Source organism: Mustela nivalis (genome assembly GCF_964662115.1).
Source record: "Mustela nivalis genome assembly, chromosome: 7".
Lineage (NCBI taxonomy): Eukaryota > Metazoa > Chordata > Mammalia > Carnivora > Mustelidae > Mustela > Mustela nivalis.
Genome location: NC_139026.1, coordinates 7,907,072 through 7,928,207, shown reverse-complemented (window position 1 = coordinate 7,928,207; position 21,136 = coordinate 7,907,072). Strand labels below are relative to the sequence as shown.

General features: G+C 38.1%; 1 protein-coding gene across 22 annotated transcripts in view; it reads left to right on the top strand.

The window, feature by feature from the left end:
- TNRC6B (trinucleotide repeat containing adaptor 6B) overlaps positions 1–21,136 on the top strand; it is a 261,328-nt gene that overhangs the window by 101,586 nt on the left and 138,606 nt on the right. For 15 of the 22 annotated variants that reach the window (XM_082739930.1, XM_082739924.1, XM_082739919.1 and 12 more), the window contains one exon: positions 1,091–1,158. In XM_082739930.1, the coding sequence (XP_082596056.1) occupies positions 1,091–1,158 (68 nt within the window). Of the gene's footprint in view, positions 1–1,090; positions 1,159–20,584; positions 20,815–21,136 lie in introns of those variants that run through there. The other 7 variants (XM_082739921.1, XM_082739918.1, XM_082739920.1 and 4 more) reach the window with 3 other exon arrangements.

Here is a 21,136-nt window from a genome sequence, read left to right as displayed (position 1 = left end):
TGTATATTTGAACTTTATATAATGGAATTATACTGCCTATGTATTCTTTTATGATTTGCTTTTTCACCCAGTATTGTGTTTTTGTAACTCATCTCAGTTGCGGTGTGTAGCTACAGTTAATTCCTTTTCATATAGTATAGTGTTCTGTTGCTCTGAAAACACCATAGTATATTTATTTATTTTACTGTTGATAGATGTTTGCTTTTTTTCTGTTTAAAGTAATTCTACAAAAAATATTTCTATATATGTGTAAAAGTTTCTCTGCAGTATTTATCCAGAGGTGCAGTCACTAGATTGTACAGTACATACATAGTCCAATGTACCAGATAGTGGCAAACTTTTGAAAAGCAGTTGCACCAATTTTTCTTCCCACCGGAAGTAGATGAGTGTTGCTGTTCTTCCGTCCCCTTGCCAACACTTGGTATTGCCCAACTTTTTAATTTTAGCCAACCTGGTAGTTGTGAAATGGTATCTCTTGATGGGTTGTGTTTTTTTTTTAAGATTTTATTTATTTATTTGACAGACAGAGATCACAAGTAGGCAGACAGGCAGGCAGAGAGAGAGCGGGGAAGCAGGCTCCCCGCTGAGCAGAGAGCCTGATGTGGGGCTCGATCCCAGGATCCTGAGATCATGACCTGAGCCAAAGGCAGAGGCTTAACCCACTCAGCCACCCAGGCGCCCCTCTCTTGGTGGTTTTAATTTGCATTTTCCTGGTTGACATGAGATTGAATACCTTTTCATTTGTGCATCCTCTTCAGTAAAATTCCTACTTGATTATTTTGTAAAATTTTCTGGTTCATTGTCTTTTTCTTATTGATTCATAGCAATTCGTTATTATATTCCAGATGTAAATTTTTTTTTTGGTTACAGTTATGTGAGTTCCAAGTCAACATACTTCCTTTTCTGTTCTGCAAAACTAGGAGAGATGCCTTGAACAAACCTGGGGATTGAAAGGCACTGGCCCAGGCTTCTGGACCAGGCAACAGAGGGCAGTGGCCATGTGGTTGTGCACGGGCCAGGCCCTGGAAGTTTGAGTGAGCTGTATCTTAGTTACTGACTACTGCTGACCTGTGGTGCTTGCCTTTTGCAGGTGGAACAGGAGGATTTTGTAATGGAAGGGCATGGCAAGACTCCACCTCCTGGTGAAGAAAGCAAACAGTGAGTCACAGTTTATTTAAAAAGGGTCCTATTACATACAGATCTTCAGAAGTACTTTGGTTAAACATGCTGAGAGCACGTTTGCAGAGGATGCATACGTTGGGCACACTGGAACCCACCAAATGCTTTGGTGGCTGGTAATGCATTTGCTTCTATTTATAGACAGACTAACTGGAGGGACAGGAAAGTTGGCTTTGTAGTTTTTCACACTTGGCTAATCAAAATTTGTGTTACACTTTAGCAAAGGCTTTAAGGCTCAGGATGTTCCAAATTGAACTAATTCAGTCTGGTTGATTTCCAAAGAAGTTTAAAATGTTACATTCTTTTCTTAGCTATGTCTTTATGAAGTGCGCTAAACGAATAGACTTTCCCTGCATTCCAAGTACGAATTTATTTGTATAGCACTTCCTGAAATTCTATTTCATTTAGTTATTTATACTTCTATTCTCTGTTTAAATAACAAATTGTTTCCCTAAAGGAACGGCAATCATAAATAATATAACTTAGCCAACATTCTAAATAATTCAGGATCTCTACCCTGACTTCTCAAAGAGTGATCAGTTTTAAATCTGAAATTGGGAGTCCTCGGAGTAGCTTTTGGGTGACCATGAGCAGATTTTTCTCCTCCCTTTGCCCCAGAACTTGAAAAATTGTGTTGCAGAGAAGACTGGTGTTTCATATGCCCTTTTAAAGGAAGCACAGTTAAGGCTGGCCTGAAGTATTGACAGAACTTCCTTTATTCAGACTGTAGTCTCCTAAACTACAGCGATTCGTGGAATTTACTGAAAATCTGTAGAAAGAAACTCCTCTCTCCTCTTTTTTTTTTCTCTTTTCTTTTCCTTTTCCTTAGAAAATAGTTTAGTTTTGGTCTGTCTTATGAAAATGATGTCTCCGAAACCCTTAGGAATGAATTATGCAGAATATGCTGTGCTGCCACAAGGCCAGGTTCATTAAGGAGAATGTTTATCTTGTATTTGTTGTGAATGGAAACCAGGATATTTTCACAGCTGGTTTAATTTGCTAACCAGGCAGTTTTAAAAATAGCTTACAATATAAATCCTAACTTTGCTGTATTCTGTCAAATGCACTTATATTCTACATGGATTCATGGAGTCATTTCATCGTTAGCCAAGTGGAATGCCAAACATTGAGTCCCCGTGGAATTACAGGAACAGTTCGGACATTTCTCCCATCCTCTTGCCCACTCCCCCAACCCCCAACTCCGGTCAGAGGTCTTATAATATAAAAATGATACCTCCCGTTTGATTAGGGTTTTCTGTGCATAAGGTACATTGCTTAGATGCTGTTGATGTTATTTCTGTTCGTGACAGTGTACCATTTTACTCCAGGGTCGTGGTAGGTAACTTGTCCATGGGAATGCAGCTTGAAATGGAAGTTAGGATTTGAACCTGGATCTTTCTGACATTAAGGTGTTTTATAGTATCTCTTGAACCCAAATCCTTTGCCAACCTTGGGAGCAGTGTTTCCGAAAAGTAGTGGTGTTAAGATCAAAGCCTCATGGATAAGAGGGAGGTGGGGGAAGCAATGAAAATGGCATTAAGCCTATTTTTAAAACACAGATGAAAGTTCTGTTCTCCAGGGGTATCCATTTCCCAAACAAACTAGTCTTTATCTTTAAAAACCTGCTCCAGTAACCCTTATCCTGTATCAGCCTCTCTAGGTATTCAGAAGGCATCCCTGGGGCAGATTCTCCCACAAGTTCTGTGTTACACAAACGGTGCTTCTTTTAGAGCTTCAAACAGCCCCGTGGACTTGTGTTGTGTCCTTACCTTGTTTTGTTTTCGTGAGTCTCATACTGCCTTTTCACAGATTAATCCTGTTTTGTTTTGTGTCTGGTTTTGTTTTATTTTTCTTCCTGAGCCTGATCTGCTGTCATATATTGAAATGATAAAGCAGAAATGATGCTTCTCACTAGATGCTCCTCCCATAGACTTGTCCAGCTCTTCTATGGGAGTGGGGACCAAAGGCGATGTGGTCTTTTGATGATGATGATGATGATGATGATGATGATTTCGTTATCTCAGAACTGCAGTTGGCAGAGGATGATTGAATCCTGGGTAGTAGGATCTAGGAACTCAATATTACATTCTAGATCCTGGGCGTGTACACATTGCCAAATAACTTGTGAAATTCCTGCTTATTCTTTTTTTTCCCCTAATTATTAAAAATAACACAGTTGGCTCTTGAACAACACGGGTTTGAATTGTGCAAGTCCATTTATACATGGAATTTTTTTTAAAGTTTATTTATTTTTAGTAATCTCTACACCAAACATAGTGCTCAAACTCACAACCCTAAGATCAAGAGTTGCATGCTTTTCTGACTAAGCCAGAAAAATATGGGAAAGTGCTGTAAATGTACTTTCTTTTCCTCATGATTTTAAAACATTTTCTTCACTAAATTCTACTCTTAAAACCAATATTGAACTATGGTTTTGCTTGTTTGTTTGTTTTTGCTTTTGTTTTTTTTTTAAAGTAGGCTTCACACTTCGCGTGGAGCCCCAGTTGGAGTCTTGAACTCACAACTCTGAGATCAGGAGATGGAAACTTAACTAATTGAGCCACCCAGGTGCGCCTACACTATATATGTTGACTAACTAAAATTTAAATAAAAACTCAAAACAAAACAAAAAATAAAATAAAACATTTTATGTTTTAAATGGTGCCTGGGTGGCTCAGTCGGTTAACCATTTGCCTTTGGCTCCCTGCTCAGTGAGGAGTTGCTTCTCCCTCTCCCTCTGCCTCTCCTTTGCTTGTGCTGTCTCACTCTCTTCACATAAATAAATGAAATATTTAAAAATCAGTCAGTCAATAAAACACTTTCTTTTGCATACTTTATTGTAAGTATATAATACAGAATTCATATAACATACAAAGTAGTTGTTGACAGTTTGCTATCAGTAAGGTTTCCAGTCAGCAGTTGGCTATTCATAGTTAAGTTGTGGAGAATCAGAAATAATTCGCAGGTTTCCAACTGTGTGGGGGAGTCAGCGCCCCAACCCACATGTTGTTTAAGGGGCAACTGTACATGTTTGTCATAAAACATTCAAATGGCAAATGTAGATATAGGAATAAAAGCGAGACTCTTCTTTTACCCATCTTCCCCTCCTAATCCTTGTAAACACTTACTGTATATTTTACTTATTTATTTATTTATTTATTTATTCTTTTAATTTAGTAGGCTCCACACCCAGTGTGGGGCTGGAACTCACAACCCTGAGATCAAGAGTTGGACATTCTACCACCTGAGGCAGCCAGACACCCCATTTTCTATATATCTTAAAATAACTAAATAGGAATTTTTTTACCCAACATTTTTCTTCTGTGACTTGCTTTTTTAATTTGGCATCTTACACAGCCTCTTTCATTCTCTTAAACATTTACAGAACATTTTGTTGAATGGATGGACTATAATCATTCTTCTCCAGTAGATATTTTGGTGGTCTCTACTTCTTTGATTATTACAAATAATACTTTATTGAACATCCTTAATTCTTATATCTTTATTCACAGGTGTATTTCTGTGGAATAAATTTCTAGAGATGGAATTGTCAGTTCATAGAATTTTTTTCTTTTTTGCATGAAGGTAGCTATTAACAAATTGCCTTCTAAAGAAGCTATATACCCATGATGCCTTCCATAAATAGTGTATAAGAATGCCCATTTCTCCTCATCTTTGATGACAATAAAATGACTTATCCTGAAAATTTTGCCACTCTTATATTTTATTATGTGTGTTTTTGTTTTATTAAAGTAATCTCTACACCCAACATGGGGCTTGAACTCACAACCTCAAGATCAAAAGTCATGTGTTCCACCGACTGAGCTAGCCAGGGACCCCTAATATTTTATTGTTTTAATTTGCTCCTTTCTGCTTACTAATAAGATGGAACATCTTTTGTTAGTTATTGGCCATAGATTTTTGAATCTTACGTATAACTTATTTGCATATTATTCCCATTTTTCCATTGGATTGTTTCTTTTGATAGCTTTGTAGGAGCCCTTCATAAGATATAGATATTAACCTTTGTCTTCTGAGATGTTTTAAATATTTTCTCCCAATCTTTTATCTTTTATCATTGGAGTATCTTTCATACTTATAAAGTTAAAACATTTTTATGTGATAAAATCAGTCAGCCTTTGTAGCTTCTATATTTTGTGCTTGCTGAGAGAAGTTGTCCCTGCCCTAATGTAATAAAATACCTCAGTTTTCTTGCTTTATTTTTTACCTTTACATCTTTAAAAAAAAATTTTTTTTTAAAGATTTTATTTTTTGTTTCAGAGAGAAAGCACATGCATGAACCAGGGCAGGATGGGGGGTGGGGTGCAGAGGCAGGAGGGAAGCAGAGTTCCCAATGAGCAGGGAGCCCAGTGCGGGGCTCAATCCCAGGCCCCCGGGGATCATGACCTGAGCTGGAGGCAGTTGCTTAACCAACAGAGCTACCCAGGCGCCCCTTTCCCTTTACAGCTTAATTGAACTGGTACTCATTTTTGTGTATGAAGTGAGGCAGAGATCTAAATTTTTTTCCAAATTGATTTCCAAAATGGCTCTCGTTCACTGGTCTCAGTTTGTATGAATAGCCTATTTTATTTATGGAGGCAGATGGAATATAGGGCTAATAGAATGTCAAGGTCATAGAGCAAATTCTTTTAAGGATTAGGACTAAAATTATTTTTATTAGCTGATCTATGCCACTTTCTTTGCTTCATCATTTAACATTTTTACCATAGGTGCCAGAAGTTTTGAAAAAATTATTTTATTTCCTTGATGTTTATTTCAGTGGAGCTAAATTCTTTTAACAGGCAAGTTAGGGTAGCTATGCATGTAGAAAACCCTCTTAAAAAATAATTGACTTTTAAAAAAATAATAATTGACTTTGATATTGAGAAATATCTGTGCTAAACTGTTTTTTTTTTTTTTTTTTTTAAAGATTTTATTTATTTATTGGACAGAGAGAAATCACAAGTAGATGGAGAGGCAGGCAGAGAGAGAGAGGGAAGCAGGCTCCCTGCTGAGCAGAGAGCCCGATGCGGGACTCGATCCCAGGACCCTGAGATCATGACCTGAGCCGAAGGCAGCGGCTTAACCCACTGAGCCACCCAGGCGCCCTGTGCTAAACTGTTAATATTTAGATCAGTTGTACTGGATTCTGATGTATGTGTGAACAAGATTAAGTAGAGTGTATAGCTTTAAACACTTTGTGTATATATATTGTTTCAATATTGTTGCTTTTTAATGAGGTTTATGAAGTATTACTATATCTAATACAATCATTTTTCTGAAGATATTTACTTTATGAGCTACTATAACAAATCAAACAAGCTAAGTTTATTGCCATATAATTACTACATTAAACTCACACAGCATTAATCACATAATGTGTTTAACACGGGGGTAAAGATAAAACTATAACAGCTTTTCAAAAAGCATAAGCAGATAATTGCTCATAGATTGTGTTTGACTCTGCTTATTTGAAAGCTCATTTTATATAAAATGTTTCCACCCAAGACAGGCTCCTGATTTGGTTTTATTTATGAGGCAAGTGATGGTCTAGATGTTTGTAGGCAGATTATTTGTTGCAAATTATTTGCAGCCAAATATCCGTTTTCGTGTACAATTGACCTTTGAACAACATGAGAGTTAGGTAGGGGCACTGACCCCCACACAGTCAGAAATCCACAGGTAACTCTTGACTCCCCAAAAGTTTAACTACTAGTAGTCTACTGTTAATTGGAAACCTTATGGATAATATAAACAGTCAATTGACACGTATTTTGTATGTTATATACATTCTATGCTAAATTCTTACAGTAAAATGTTAGAGAAAAAATGTTTTAAAATCATAAGGAAGAGAAAGTACATGTACAGCACTGTATTGTACTTACTAAAAAAAAGTCTGCATTTAAGTGGACCTACACACTTCAAACCTGTGATGTTCAATCAACTGTATTAATGAATTTAGCTTCTTTTCAATTTCTTCCTTAAAATCTAATTTATAAACAAGAATAAGCTTTAAATCTCCATGTTTAAGTAGACTCACATTCTCAAAAGATATTTGCCTTGAACATACTACAGTGATTCAGTTTTTCTAGTAAATCTTTGTTGATTGAATTTTGTTGAATCTTTTGGTTCATTTTATGAAAATTCAGCATTAAAAACAAATCTCTCAAAGTGGGATCTCAGAGACATATTTGCACACCCATGTTCATTGCAGCATTCATAAACAGCCAAGCAGTGGGGCAACCTCAATGTCCATTGAGAGATGAATGGGTAAAGAAAATGTGGCATATACACACAATGGAATATTACAAAGCCTGAAAAATAAGGAAATCCTGTCACATGCTACAATATAGATGAAACTTAAGGGCATTAGCCTAAGCAAAATAAGCCGATCACATAAGGACAAATGCTGTGTGATTCCACTCAAATGAAGTATCTGATGTTAAAAATCTTAAAAGCAGAAAGTGGAAAAGTGAGGATTGCCAAGGTCTCTGGGTAGGGAGTAGAGGGAATCGGTGTTCAATGGATGTTTTACAAGATGAAAAAGTTCTAGAGATCTGTTGCAAAATACTGGGAATGTACTTAACACTACTGAGCTTTACACTTAAAAATGGTTAAGATGATAAATTTGATTTGATGTGTTTTGCCACATACACAAAAAAAGCAACCAAATTTAAAGGTACTTTAAATACAAAATTTAGCTGGAATTTCAAAGACTTAGTACCATAAAAAATAATGCAAAATTAATAAAACTTACATTGATTTTATGTTGAACTGGTAATTTTTATGTTATTTTAAATAAAACATACATATTAAAATTTTTTAAAATCTCATTTTATAATGTGTACATAGACAGTATCCCCTTTTTAGGCTTATTGGTAGAATTAATTATATCAGTTCCTGTATTTCAACACCATTGGAGTACCATCTTTTTTGATTTCCCTTTTTTAAGGGAGAATCTGTTCAGAGTTTGCATGGGAGGCTATATGGAAATCAAAGTGTTGAAGATAGCTTTATATTGATTCGGAGAAAAGAATGTAATTTATGGAATCAACATTGCTCTTTATACTCTCGTGTGGTGTAATATGGCTTTGGGCTTGAGGTGCTATTTTTTAAATGTCTTAACTTCGATGTCTTGATTAAATTCTCTTCTTACTAATTACATTCCTCCTAACTTAAATGTCTAGTTATAAAATGCCCTTTTAATTTTTCTGAATTATTAATTATACAGACCTTTCATTAATTCTAACAGCTTGTCCTTACCTTATCTTTGTTTCTGCTCCTACTGGAACTCATTAACTTCCGGCTCTATCTTCCTCCAATTCTTTTTATACTGTAGTGCGACTTTTAAGTTTATTCTTCCCCAGTCTCTACACTAAGGATTCCTTTTATTAGGATATTCATTGTTTCCTGTTTAACCACCAAATTTAATACTGAGTTCTTTCGCAACCATGCTTTTGGGTGCTTGTTTAAAAAAAAAAAATGGGGTAGCTCTATAGTATTTCCTAAATAAATACACACACACACACACGCACACACACACAGAGAGAGAGAGAGAGAGAGAGAGAAGAAAGTATTTCCAAGTCACTTATTTTATACATAATTATCTTCAAAACACTAACTGGTATTTGACCATAGGAAAGAGGTGTTTTTATTTTAACATTTTTGTGTTCTACCATCAGTTTTTCACCATTTTTTTTCCTTTAAACTATTGAAATATGTACAAGTTGAAATAAACTTACTAACAAGTACCAAAGTGAACTCTGTGTAAGCTCCATCATTATTACACAGCGGTAAACTGGACATCAGAAGACTAGTTAGATTTCTGCATAATCGTCTTTGATTGTTTTTAAGAGAAAGGAAATGAGTTTTATTTTCAAGTTAATTGGTATTTTGAAAATGCCACAAAGAGGTTCAGTAGATGATAGTTATGCTCATGGAATTTTTGCTGCTGGGAATTTTAGCATAACCATAAACATTTTGTATTAGGTCTTTGGGAAACTATCCCTTGCTAATAAATTTTGTAATTTGCATTGAAGTGACTGAAAAAAATTAATTCTCTGAAAACATTTTTCTCCCGAGTTTCAGAATCGTACATAATAGGTTCTGAATTGTATTTCATGAGGTTTTTCTTGGATGTCTGGTCCATGGATTAGTTACAGTAAGAGTAACTTCAGGAGCTCTGTGTTTCATAGTTGAAAATGATACAAACTGTGTGGGTTGCTGCTACTTACAGGTTCGAGTGGCGACAGTTCGAGTGGCGACTTTAACCAACAATGAATAGGATAGATCATGCAGTTCTTAGAAAACTGTGGCTAATTTTATAATAGTCTTAATTATTTAGCTTATATTTTGCTTATGGACAAACTAACTGCCTTTATGGAAAAACATTACTCGAAAGGCAAGATGTATCTGCCTGGTTCCTTGAAATTGGTGTCTTAGGCTTTTTTTTTTTTTTAGATGTTATTATTGTGTAGTTATAAAATGTTTCTGAAATCTTTGAAATAGCAATTACAGGTAAAGAACTACAAGTTCAGCTGCAGGAATCTCCAGGGGTGTCATGAAGAGAAGCTAGTGTTTATTTCCCCCAAATGTTATGATCACTAGACGGTGTGGAGACAAGCTCTGCCCCGAGCACTTGGCCTGGGTTTCCCTTCTGCTGGGAATGTCTGTGCCTGGAAGTTGGGGCTGGAGGAGAGGTGAAGAACATGGTAGAGAGGAGGCACACCATGGCAGGCAGGTTAAGCCTTTTTGCTCTTCAGCTCTGCAAGGACAAAGACCTTTTTCAGCTTGGTCACTGCCAATGGCCCATAGAAAATGTCAATAAATATACTATATTGAATGAATGAGGTTATCTGAGTGCTAAGAATCTCTGTTCTATACTCACTTTGAAAGTCTGAGGTGAAGTTATTAAAATCCTAACTCCAGAATATTTTATTTTTTATTAGCAGAAGGGACGTGATTTGATAACATATCATGTTTGACTTTATAGCCAATGCTTTCTTGAGTATATTCTAACAGACCTGATTTTGAGACTGTTCTTTAAGGATCTCTACCATAAGCCAATTGATTATTATTTATTTAGCAGAAGTTGCCTTTCTATCCATGTCTGAACTTTTTCTTTGTGCCTTTAGCCTACCAATGCATATATTTTTTTTTGTTGTTTAAAGGATCTTGGGGATCCTGCTGGCTCAGTAGGTTAGAGCTTGTGACTCTTGATCTCGGAGTCATGAGTTCAAGCCCCATGTTGGGCATAGAGATTATTTTAAAAGAAAAATCTAATTAATTAGTTGCCTAATTAATTAATTAAAGGATCTTTCTGCACCCATCCAGTGGCTTTCCATAAGGCCTTCCATGCACGTCTCATTTCCTTCCCCTCTATATGCCTTTGTTCAGGCAAAGAAGACCTTTCTGACCAGGAGTGAATCTGGGTTTTGTGGGAATGCTCTTTAAGAGCATTAATTTCAAAGACAAGTTGTACAGAAGTGAACATTTATTTGCAATGAGGAAAGAAATCACAAAAATGGCAACTTTTAAGAGTTGACAAATACAAAAGTCAGAAAAATAGCAATAATATTTGTATTCACTGCTTAACACATCACTGTGAAACTTTTTTCTCTCCATTTTTTGGCTGTATAGTCTTTGTTGCCCTTTCATATAACAATTCTGTGATATTTTCTAAAAATAGAATAAAAAGGTAATTCATTGTTTATTACAGAAAGGTTGACCAGAATATGGTTTTTCTTACTGACAGATTAGCAAAGTTCCTTTCATTCTCACAACTTGTTATTACTAACATTATATAAGTTTTTAAGATTATTGTCAACTTTGGGAAAAACCTCTATCAAGTATCCTTTAAATTACAAGGCTTCATTTTTTCCTGTACATTGGCTACTTTGAAATACTCTTTGAACTGACACATTTATATCATGATGCAGAGTAAGTTGGCCCAGTAACATCTTTGTATACAAGGATGGTTAACATTACTCAAACACACAGAGACATGATTGAGAACCACGTGACTATATTCCGCTAATCTTAAAATGAACATATCACCAATTTAACTTCTTTCTACAGATCCCTAAAATGCCTGCACCCACTCTAACTCTACTGACAGGGAATCATGATGGGGGAAAGTTGAGATGGAAAGAGACTGTGGTTTTAACAATATGGGTTAAAGTGATGAAAATATCTTGTCTTTGCACACTTTATAAAAATAATTGGTCATTTAGAACAAAGTTGGAGTAGTCACACTTCCAATTTCAAAATATATTACAAAGTTACAGTAATCAAAACAGTGTGATACTGGCATAGTGATAGGCAAATAGACAATGGAATAGGATAGAAAGCCAGAAATAAATATTCACATATAAGGTCAAGTGATCTTTGACAAGAGTGCCAAAACCATTCAATGGGGAATGAAGGAGAGGGTCTTTCCAACAAATGGTGTTGGGAGCACTAGCTACCCAGTTGTGAAAGAATGAAGATGGCCCCTTGTCTCAAACCATGTACAAAAATTAACTCAAAATGGATTAAGACCTAACAGAATAAAACTCTTTGAAGAAAACAGAAGAGGAAAGCCTCATGACACTGGAGTTGGCAGGGATTTCTTGGATGTGACACCAGAAGTATAGGCAAAAATAGACCAATGAGACTACATCAAAGTTTTACAATTTTGTGCATCAAAAGACACAGTCCATAGAGTGAAAAGGCAGTCTACAGAATGGGAGAAAATATCTGCAAGTCGTATATCTGGTAAGGGGTTAATATGCAGGATATGTAGAGAACTGCACCTCAACAACAAAAGATCAAATAACGTGATTTAAAAATGGGCAAAGGACTTGAATAGACATTTCTCCAAGGATATATAAATGGCCAGTAAGCATATGAAAAGACACTCATCATCACTAAGAAAGAAATGCAAATCAAAACCATAATGAGATACTACTTCACAAACATCAGGAACTACTATCAAAACAAAAACAAAACCCCAAAAACCAAAACCCAGAACAAAAACACCAAAACCAGAAAAGAGCAAGTGTTGGCAAAGATGTGGAGAAATATGGAAGACAAAAGATTTCTCAAAAAAATAAAAATAGAACTCCCGCAGGATCCAGCAGTCTGCCTTCTGGGTACACATGCAGAAGAATTGAACTGTTTGCATACGCATCTGTAGCCAGGAGGCAGAAGCAACCCAAGGGTCCATGGGTGGATGAATTGAAAAACAAAAGGTGGCATATACATACTGCGGAGTATTAGCCATGAAAAAGAAGGAAATCCGGTCACATACACAGCATGGATTGAGTCTTGAGAATACTGTGTTGAGTGAAATAAGCCAGTCCCAGAAAGACAAATACTGGGTGGTCTCACTTAAATGAGGTATCTAAAGTAGTCAAATTTATATAAATAGAAAATAAAATAGTGGTTACAAAGGACCAGAGGAGAGGAAGAAGGGAAGTTGGTTAATGGGTATAGAATTTCAGATTTGCAAGATAAAATAGCTCTAGAGATCGGGAGATCTGTTTCACAGCAACATGAATATGCTTAATGCTACTGAACCATACAACTGGTTAAGATGGTAAATTTCATAACAGGTGTATTTTACCACAATTAAAGAAGAAGACAAAAACACACTGCAACAGAAAAAAGCAGGGAGATCATTTGGGCACAGTGCCAGGACCCCTTGAAGGGCTTCAGGAAAGCCTCTGTTTTCAAACTCCTGTGTCTCTTAGGCAAGCCATACAGTTAACAGTTTATTTTGTACTTTCTGGTTGACTATCCTGTGTACATGTTTTATCTTCTTTCAATTAGAGGTTTTTTGTTTTCTCTTGTTTTAAGATTTTATTTATTTGACAGGGAGATACACAGTGAGAGAGGGAACACAAGGATGGGGGGTGGGAGAGGGAGAAGCAGGCTTCCCGCTGAGCAGGGAGCCTGAGGCAAGGCTCCGCGCACACGGGGCTCCATGTGGAGCTCGATCCCAGGGTCCTAGGATCTTGACTTGAGCCAAAGGCAGATGCTTAACAACTGAGCCACCCAGGCGCCCCCAACCAATTAGAGGTTTTTAAGTATCGTCTTCTTTTGCACCCTGTAAATACTTAGATTTGTACTGTTCATTTATTCCTTTGCTAATTCGTTTGGTCCTTCATCCGGCAAATACTAACTGAATTCCTTCTGTGTACTAGATCCGGAAGTAAAAGCCACATAGTCTGTGCTTAAGAAGCTCAGAGTTTAGAAGAAGTACAAAATGAATGGGTGACAACAGCAACAGGGCATGAAGCTGCTACCCTAGACATGTGCACAGGGAGCCAGAAGCACAGAGGACAGCAGCCTCAACCCTCAGTATCAAGGAATTCTTCCTCTAAATGCAAATTTGATCTTGGAGTTTTGGTTCTAAAGAATTTGAGAATTTTTTTTAATGTTTCCTAAAATTAGGTCTGCTAGCATTCTAATTTCTAAATGTAGTAAGAGTATAAATGCTAACATTCTGTTTTCCAGCTAGAAGCTTTGGCTACTATATCCACCTTCTCATTTTGTTGGGATTTAAGAATCCTGAAAAACTTAGCTCTTAAATTTGTATTGTTTCTTGTCAGCCTTTGTTGTTGCCAGCATTTGATAGTACTGGAAGTTGATAAACTTAGAAAAGTCTTTACCTTTTCTATGTTTTCTCCATGGCAAACTCCTACTCATTTTTTAGACTCTGTTCATAATCACATATCCCCTGTGAAATCTTCTGTGACTCTCCCAGCACTTAGTTCTTTGTATTCCTGCGGCATAACTATCTTGTGTCTCTGTTCTTTATTTATGGCACTTACCGCGCTGTTTTTTAAGGGGGCAGGTGAGAGGGAGAGGGAGAATCTTAAGTAGGCACCACGCCTAGTGCGGAGCCCAACACCAGGCTCGGTCTCACAACCCTGAGATCATGACCTGAGCTGAAATCATGAGTCAGACACTTAACTGAAGAGCCATCCAGGCACCCCTGCCATACTGTTAAAATAACTATGTTTCTGTCCTTGAGGGTGTTAAAAGTCATCTTTGTATCCCCCAGGGCCTCATTCTAGCACAGTATATAATGTGTGGTGGACACTTTAAAATTTGCACAAAAACCAAAAAGTTTCTTGACTGTATGAATGAGTGGTAGGTCCAGAATTTGAAGTCTTATTTTTGAAAGAGTTGATTGGCCTTACTTTATTTCATGGTCACAGCTATTATTCTTAACAACAACTACTAATCTGATGATAGACTCACTTGTACCTTCTAAATATATTCCCCACCTCTCCCCCCTCTAGGTGGTCACTCCCTCACCTAGATGGCTACAGTTGCCTGCCAGTTTGTCTCTCTGCTTCTTCTCTGGATCTTGTAGAGTGTATTCTCCATGTATGAGCAGGATGAGCCTTTCAAAACATTAATCTGATCCTGTCTCTCCTAAAGTGGTGGTAAGACCTCCATGGGTCCTTGAAATGCGTACTTAGGGAGGGTTTGGAGACTTTGCCCCACTTTATAGGATATCCAGTAAAAGGTACCCAGGTTCCATATTAAACTTGTGGTTTTATTTATTTTTGCTATTATGTGTTTAAAGGATATTAATAATTTTGCTACTGAAGTTCTTTGGCTACAAATAACTAACTTAATTTATAATTACCTGAGATTTTTTTAACAGTTAGCATTTTTAGGAATTTTTGTAAAGTGAGAATTGTTTTCAAATGTCTCTGCCTTTTGGCTTAGATCAAGTGTAAATCCCAAATTTAACAGTGAATGAAAGTCTTGGGTTTGGGGCACCTGGGTGGCTCAGTCAGTTAAGCATCTGACTCTTGATCCCAGCTCAGGTCTTGATCTCAGGATCATGAGATGAGGCCCTGGGTTAAGAGAAAAAGAAAAAAAAATTCCTGGGTGGTTATATTTCAGGACATTTAAGCCTTTATTAATTTTTGTGGTTATAATTTTCTTTTTGTATCTTCGACTTGGAAGTATATTTTTTCAGGTCCTAAATATTTTCCTAGTCTCCTGACAAGCTGGTAGACGATAGTCCTTAAGTAGAAAATGAGTAATGGATAAAATAGTGCCATTTGGTCTCCTGTTTTAAAATTCTTCTGTGACTTTCCACTCTTCTTTTGTTTCTTTTTAAAAATATTTTTATTTTATTTATTTGTCCAAGAGAGGGAGGGAGATAGAGTACACAAGCAGGGGGAAGTGGCAGGCAGAGGGATAAGCAGGCTCCTGGCTGGGCAAGGAGCCCAATGTGGGACTTGATCCCAGGACCCTGAGACCATGACCTGAGCCAGAGGCTCAACTGACTGAGCCACCCAGGCATCCGACTGTCCACTGTTCTTAAAAGAACATCCTTATCGTGGCCTGCAAGACCCAGTATGATCTAGCTCCTCTTACTCTCAGATGCATCTCATACTTTGCTCCCCTGCTCACATGTTCTAGCCTCCTGATCATCCCTCTTGTTCTTTTAAGCTAGCAGGTTGCTTTTGAACTCAGTTTAAATGTCCAGCCTGAGATAAGCCCTCCCTAACCACCTTATCTAAAGTGAACCTCCCTTAGTTATTCTGTATGCCGTCAAACACTTCATTTCCTCATCAGTGATTTCCTTCTCCTGCAAGGATGTTGGCTGCACATGGACAAGAACCTTTCTGGTACGGTTCACTAACTCAACTAGCATGGACTCAGGCACACAGAAAGCATTGAGCACATACTTGTTGAACAAGTGAAGTTATGTTAATAGATTTTGTAATTTAACCATCCTTGTATTGTTGGTATAAACCCTGAGTGGTCATAGGGAACTGTTCTTTTAAAACTGCCGAATTCTATTTGTTGATATTTTACTTAGGATTTTTATATTTGTCTTCGCAAGTGAAGATTGATCTATAGTTTTATTTTTTGTACCATCTCAGTTCAGATGGATATCAGGAATATGTTAGCCACAGAGAAGAAATTAGGAAGCTTTCCCTGTTGTCTCCATAAGTTTGGGAATAGTAGGGATGACATGGAAATTATCTGATAGAAGTTTGGTAGAATTCACCCAGAAAACCATTTGTGCCTGATGTAGTTTTAGTGGCTACTTCTTGGAATACCTTACAGATTTCTGCTGTGGGTTTTTGTTGTTATTTTCATAATTTTTCTTGAATTGATTTTAGTAATTTCTATTTTCCTTGATTATTCTTTATTTTCCCTCTATTTTATTTACTCTTCAAGTTTATTGATGTGAAGTAATGTATAATTCTCTTAAAATTTAAAAAATATTCTCCAGGGTACCTGGGTGGCTCAGTTGGTTAAGCATCTGACCCTTGATTTCAGCTCAGGTCATGATCTTGGGGTTGTGAGATTGAGCCCTGTGTCAGACTCCACACTCAACAGGGAGTCTGCTTCTGTATTGCCCTCTCTCTGCCCCTCCCCCTGCTCATGCTCATGCTCCTCTCTCTAAAAAAAAATAAATCTTAAAAAAAAAAAATTACTCTCCAGGGGCACCTGGGTGACTCAGTGAGTTAAGCTGCTGCCTTCAGCTCAGGTCATGATCTCAGGGTTCTGGGATCGAGTCCCGCATTGGGCTTTCTGCTCAGCAGGGAACCTGCTTCTCTCTCTCTCTCTCTTTGCCTGCCTCTCTGTCTACTTGTGATCTCGCTCTGTCAAATAAATAAATAATTAATTAATTTAAAAAGAAAATACTCTCCAGATCTGTAGTTATAATGCCTTCTTTCTGAGCCCTAATGTTAATTTATGACTTCCCTCTTCCTTTTTAAAAATTTGATCAGATTTTCCTTTTTTTTTTTTTTTTAAGATTTTATTTATTTTAGAGAGTGAGAGAGAACATGAGTTGGGGGCAGAGGGAGAGGGAGAAGCAGACCCCTTGCTGAGTAGTAGAGTCCTGATGCAGGACTTGATCCCAGGACCTTAAGATCATAACCTGAGCTGAAGGCAGATGCTTAACCAACTGAGCCACCCAGCTGCCCAATTGATGAGATTTTCCAAAGGATTATATACCTATATTTTTTAGAGCAAAAAAGGTGTTAGTTTGATTAGTCTACTCTTCTTTGATTTTGCTTTATGTTTATGCTTTTATCATTATAAATTTCTTTTTGGTTTGTTACTTGTTTTCTAGATTGTTGAGTTAAATGTTCAGTTCTCTTTCTTTCTTTTATTAAAGATTTTATTTATTTATTTATTTATTTGTCAGAATGAGAGAGAGAGCACACAAGCAGGGGGAGTGGCAGCCAGAGAGAGAAGTAGGCTCCCCTCTGAGCAAGGAGCCTGATGTAGAGTTCGATCCCAGGACCCCAGGATCATGACCTAAGCTAAAGACAGACACTTAACTGACTGAGCCACCCAGGCATCCCTATTTATTTTGGTTTGGGGGGAGGGGCAGAGGGAGAGGGAGAATCTTAAACAGGCTCCTGTTTGATCTCATGACCCTGAGATCATGACCTGAGCTGATACCAAGAGTCAGGCGCTTAACCACGTGAGCCCCCCAGGTGCCCCAGTTCATTATTTTTTCATCTTGTTTCCTAGTAAAAATATTTCAGTATATTGTCACTAAGGGGCCAACTTTGAAAGATAACACACATATGAGTGTCTATGTCTAAGTTTTGGGTTATTTGTTTATAAAAAAGTAAACTTTGGGGGCACCTGGGGACTCAGTTGAGCATCTGCCTTTGGTTCGGGTCATGATCCCAGTCCTGGGATTGGGTCCCCCATCGGGCTCCCTGCTCTTTGCCTCTCTCTTGTCTCTTATGAATAAATGAATAAAACCTTTAAAAAAAAGTGAAACTTTTTTGTTACTTTGTATCCTCATATTATAATAGATAGTACAGTTTAAAAACACTGTCTTATGGTCAATATGAAAAAGTACAGCAAATATATCACGAAGTCCAAAATGTCTGGAAATACAGTGAAAGTAATGGGTTTATTTCAGCTATTTCTTTTCTTTTTCTTTTTCTTTTTTTTTTAGATTTTATTTATTTATTTGACAGACAGAGATCACAGGTAGGCAGAGAGGCAGGTGGTGATGGGGTGGGGAGCAGCGCTGAGCGGAGAGCCCAATGTAGGGCTCGATCCCAGGACCCTGACATCATGACCTGAGCCGAAGGCAGAGACTTTAACCCACTGAGCCACCCAGGCGCCCCTATTTCAGCTATTCCTTCAGATGAGCAAGTGAACTAATTGCTTTAAGGCTAGAGGTATCTCACAAAACAAAGCTCTCTAGAAGTTGAAGGAAACATTGATCCTATTCTTTGAAAATAGAATTAATATTTTGTTTCTAAACGTGGTTATGTTTTCTGGCCTTTCATGCAGCTTGTTTAGCACTTTTAAGGTGGCACATACACACATACATATATTTATACAATAATATTCTGCATTGGGAAATGGAAACTTAGCAAAATTATAAGGAAACCATGTCCATCCCAAATTAAAACAAGGCAGCTGTACAGTCTCCATGCGTTTGAACATGGGGCGCATGCGCCACATAAGTAAGCTTTCCGTAACTCATCTGGAAGGTATTGGAAGGATAAAAATAGACTAAATATTCAAAATTTCCATCCAAGGAGTTTCCTGCTTTTGCCTACAACTCAATTGTCAGTCTGGGTCCTGGCTCTTGCCCTACTCCGGGCTGGGCGGCGAGAAGACAGTGGAAGCCTTTTATGCCAGCCAGATCATTGAGGCATTGGCTCCGCCTGTCCTGAAACAGCTCCTTTCCTGTTCTTCCGTCGGAATGGAAAAAGCAAGGGAGGAAGTCTATAGGAAGACGAGACCCAAAAGCCAGGATGACAAACGTGTGGGATTTAGGAAGGAATCATAGGTTCCTTTTCGAGGAAGGCTGGGCTTGCAGACTCCACAGGTTCCCTGCCGGATGGCTGGCGTGTCAGGTTACACTTGGTCAGCCTTGTTCATTTGGGAACTCACACTGGGGATCCCACTGTTCTTGGTTTTTGGAGATGGATGGAGTTTTGAGTCGCGGGGCACTTTTGCCTGCTCTCTGTGGCGTAGTTGTTTTATTTCCAAAGCAGTCCTTCGAACAGATAGATGGAGGGGAGTTCCTGGAAACGCTGTGACTTCCGTTCTTTCTATTTGGGTGGCGAATCTCCTCTTGCCCCGCACTTCTGAATGGAAGTCCAGGTCATTCATTCATTCATTCATTCACCTACTGCATGGGGCCTCAGGCAGCAGTGAGGGAAGATGTGGTGTTTGTCCTTATACACACCGTAGGAAGAGCAACAATAGGGAAATTTTTACGCAAACAATAAATGGTGATTCTGACCAATGTTACAAAGAAGCCGTGAAGGATGTCATGGGAGTGTTGGATAGGGAGGCCTGGTCTCCACCAAGAGGGTCAAGAAGGCATTCCTGGAGTAATGACTTACTTTCGAGATGGCAAGGATAAGATGAACAGAACTGCTAAAAGAAAGAAGCCAAGTGCAGTGTTTTTGAGCGGAAAGGAACCAAAGATACCATCTAGTAAGGTCCAGTCTTTACATTCCAGTCAGAAAACTGAGCGTGGGGAGGTGAAGGGATTTGCCTAACTAAGTTTGCACAGCCTGTTGGCCCCAGGGCAAGAGACGCAAACCCAGTCTGGCTTTCTTAGGTGTGTGTAAATCAAGAGTGCATGTAGCCAGGAGAAGGGACCGGGTATGATAGGGAAAGTAGGTAGGTTTTAAATTTCATCCTTACTCTTGTCAGCTGCAGAGCTCCTTCCTCAGGTGGGAGAGGGGATTAACCAGGCCTGGAATCTTCCCTATCCTAGAGGAAGTCAGCTCTCTAAAGCTGCAGCATCGATTTTTGGGGGAGGTCTGGGGGAGGAGGTATCTAACACACATACACCCAAAAGAATACATGTGAACTTCAGTTGGGAGACCGGTCCCTGTTCTGCTTCTGTCTCGCTGTGTGATTTGAGATTAGTCACTTAACCTCTCTGAATTGCCAGTTTCCGTTTGTACTTGGGTGCGTTTCCTTTTAGTCTTCTCCCGTGCATTTTAGGAGCTTGTCAGAGATCAGTTGTGCCCTGTATTTCGCCTTAATCTTTAAAAACTAGTCTCTTGTTTGGCTAAAGCATTGTTTAAGCCCCCTTTTAAAGAGCAGTTTGCCAGCCCATGCTTGCCCAAACAACTAGAGAATAACTGTAGCAAGGAAGCCAAGCTCTAGGATCTGCAAGAATCGTTAGCAACTGAGCATATTTCTATAAACCAATAAAGGTTTTTATATTTTATTCATCTGTTACCCTTATGCTGTTGCCACTTTCACATTCAGTGTGTGTAGGCGGAGAGTATGAGATAACAGCCTTTCACAAATGAAAGTGAGTGGAAAAGGGCTGCTTTCCCTTTAAGGCAGTTTCAACCCCAGCTCCCTCCCCTTTCCTGATTGACAAACCTACCCGAAGTCACATGATCCGCCTCTATTTGAAGGTCACAAAAAGCTGCTTCCTTTAGAGACAGAGGGGGAGAGAGAGAGCAAGAGGGAGAGTGAGTGAGAGAGAGTTAGTTCAAGCCAAAATGGCCGACAGAGTCTCTGCTGGTTTCTGAATATTTAAAATACAAAAAAACAGATAGACAAAAAGAAATCATTTTTTGGACCTTTTTTCATTTCCATTTCTACCTTGTATGCCTCAATTTGCTGGATTTAAGCACTGCTGCACTTTATGAGGTTGGTAAATATTTTCAATTTTTTTAAACCAATTGATTTATATGGATCTTGTCTAACCGTTTTCACTAGTGGTGTTGCAAATGGACATTTGTCTAGCATGGAGACTGGCTTCAGACATTTCGTGAATCTGTGTAAATCAGACCCGTGATGTACTTTTGGTTCGGCATTTTAGAAATGGAAAAGCCTTGGTAGAATATTTAAATTTTGAAGTGATTTAATTGCACTTTTAATTTATATACAGATTTTCATCCTCATTTCTTCTTGCAAATAAATGAAACTACGAATAACTGGAAATTTGATATTTAGAAAGAGGTTTTTAAAA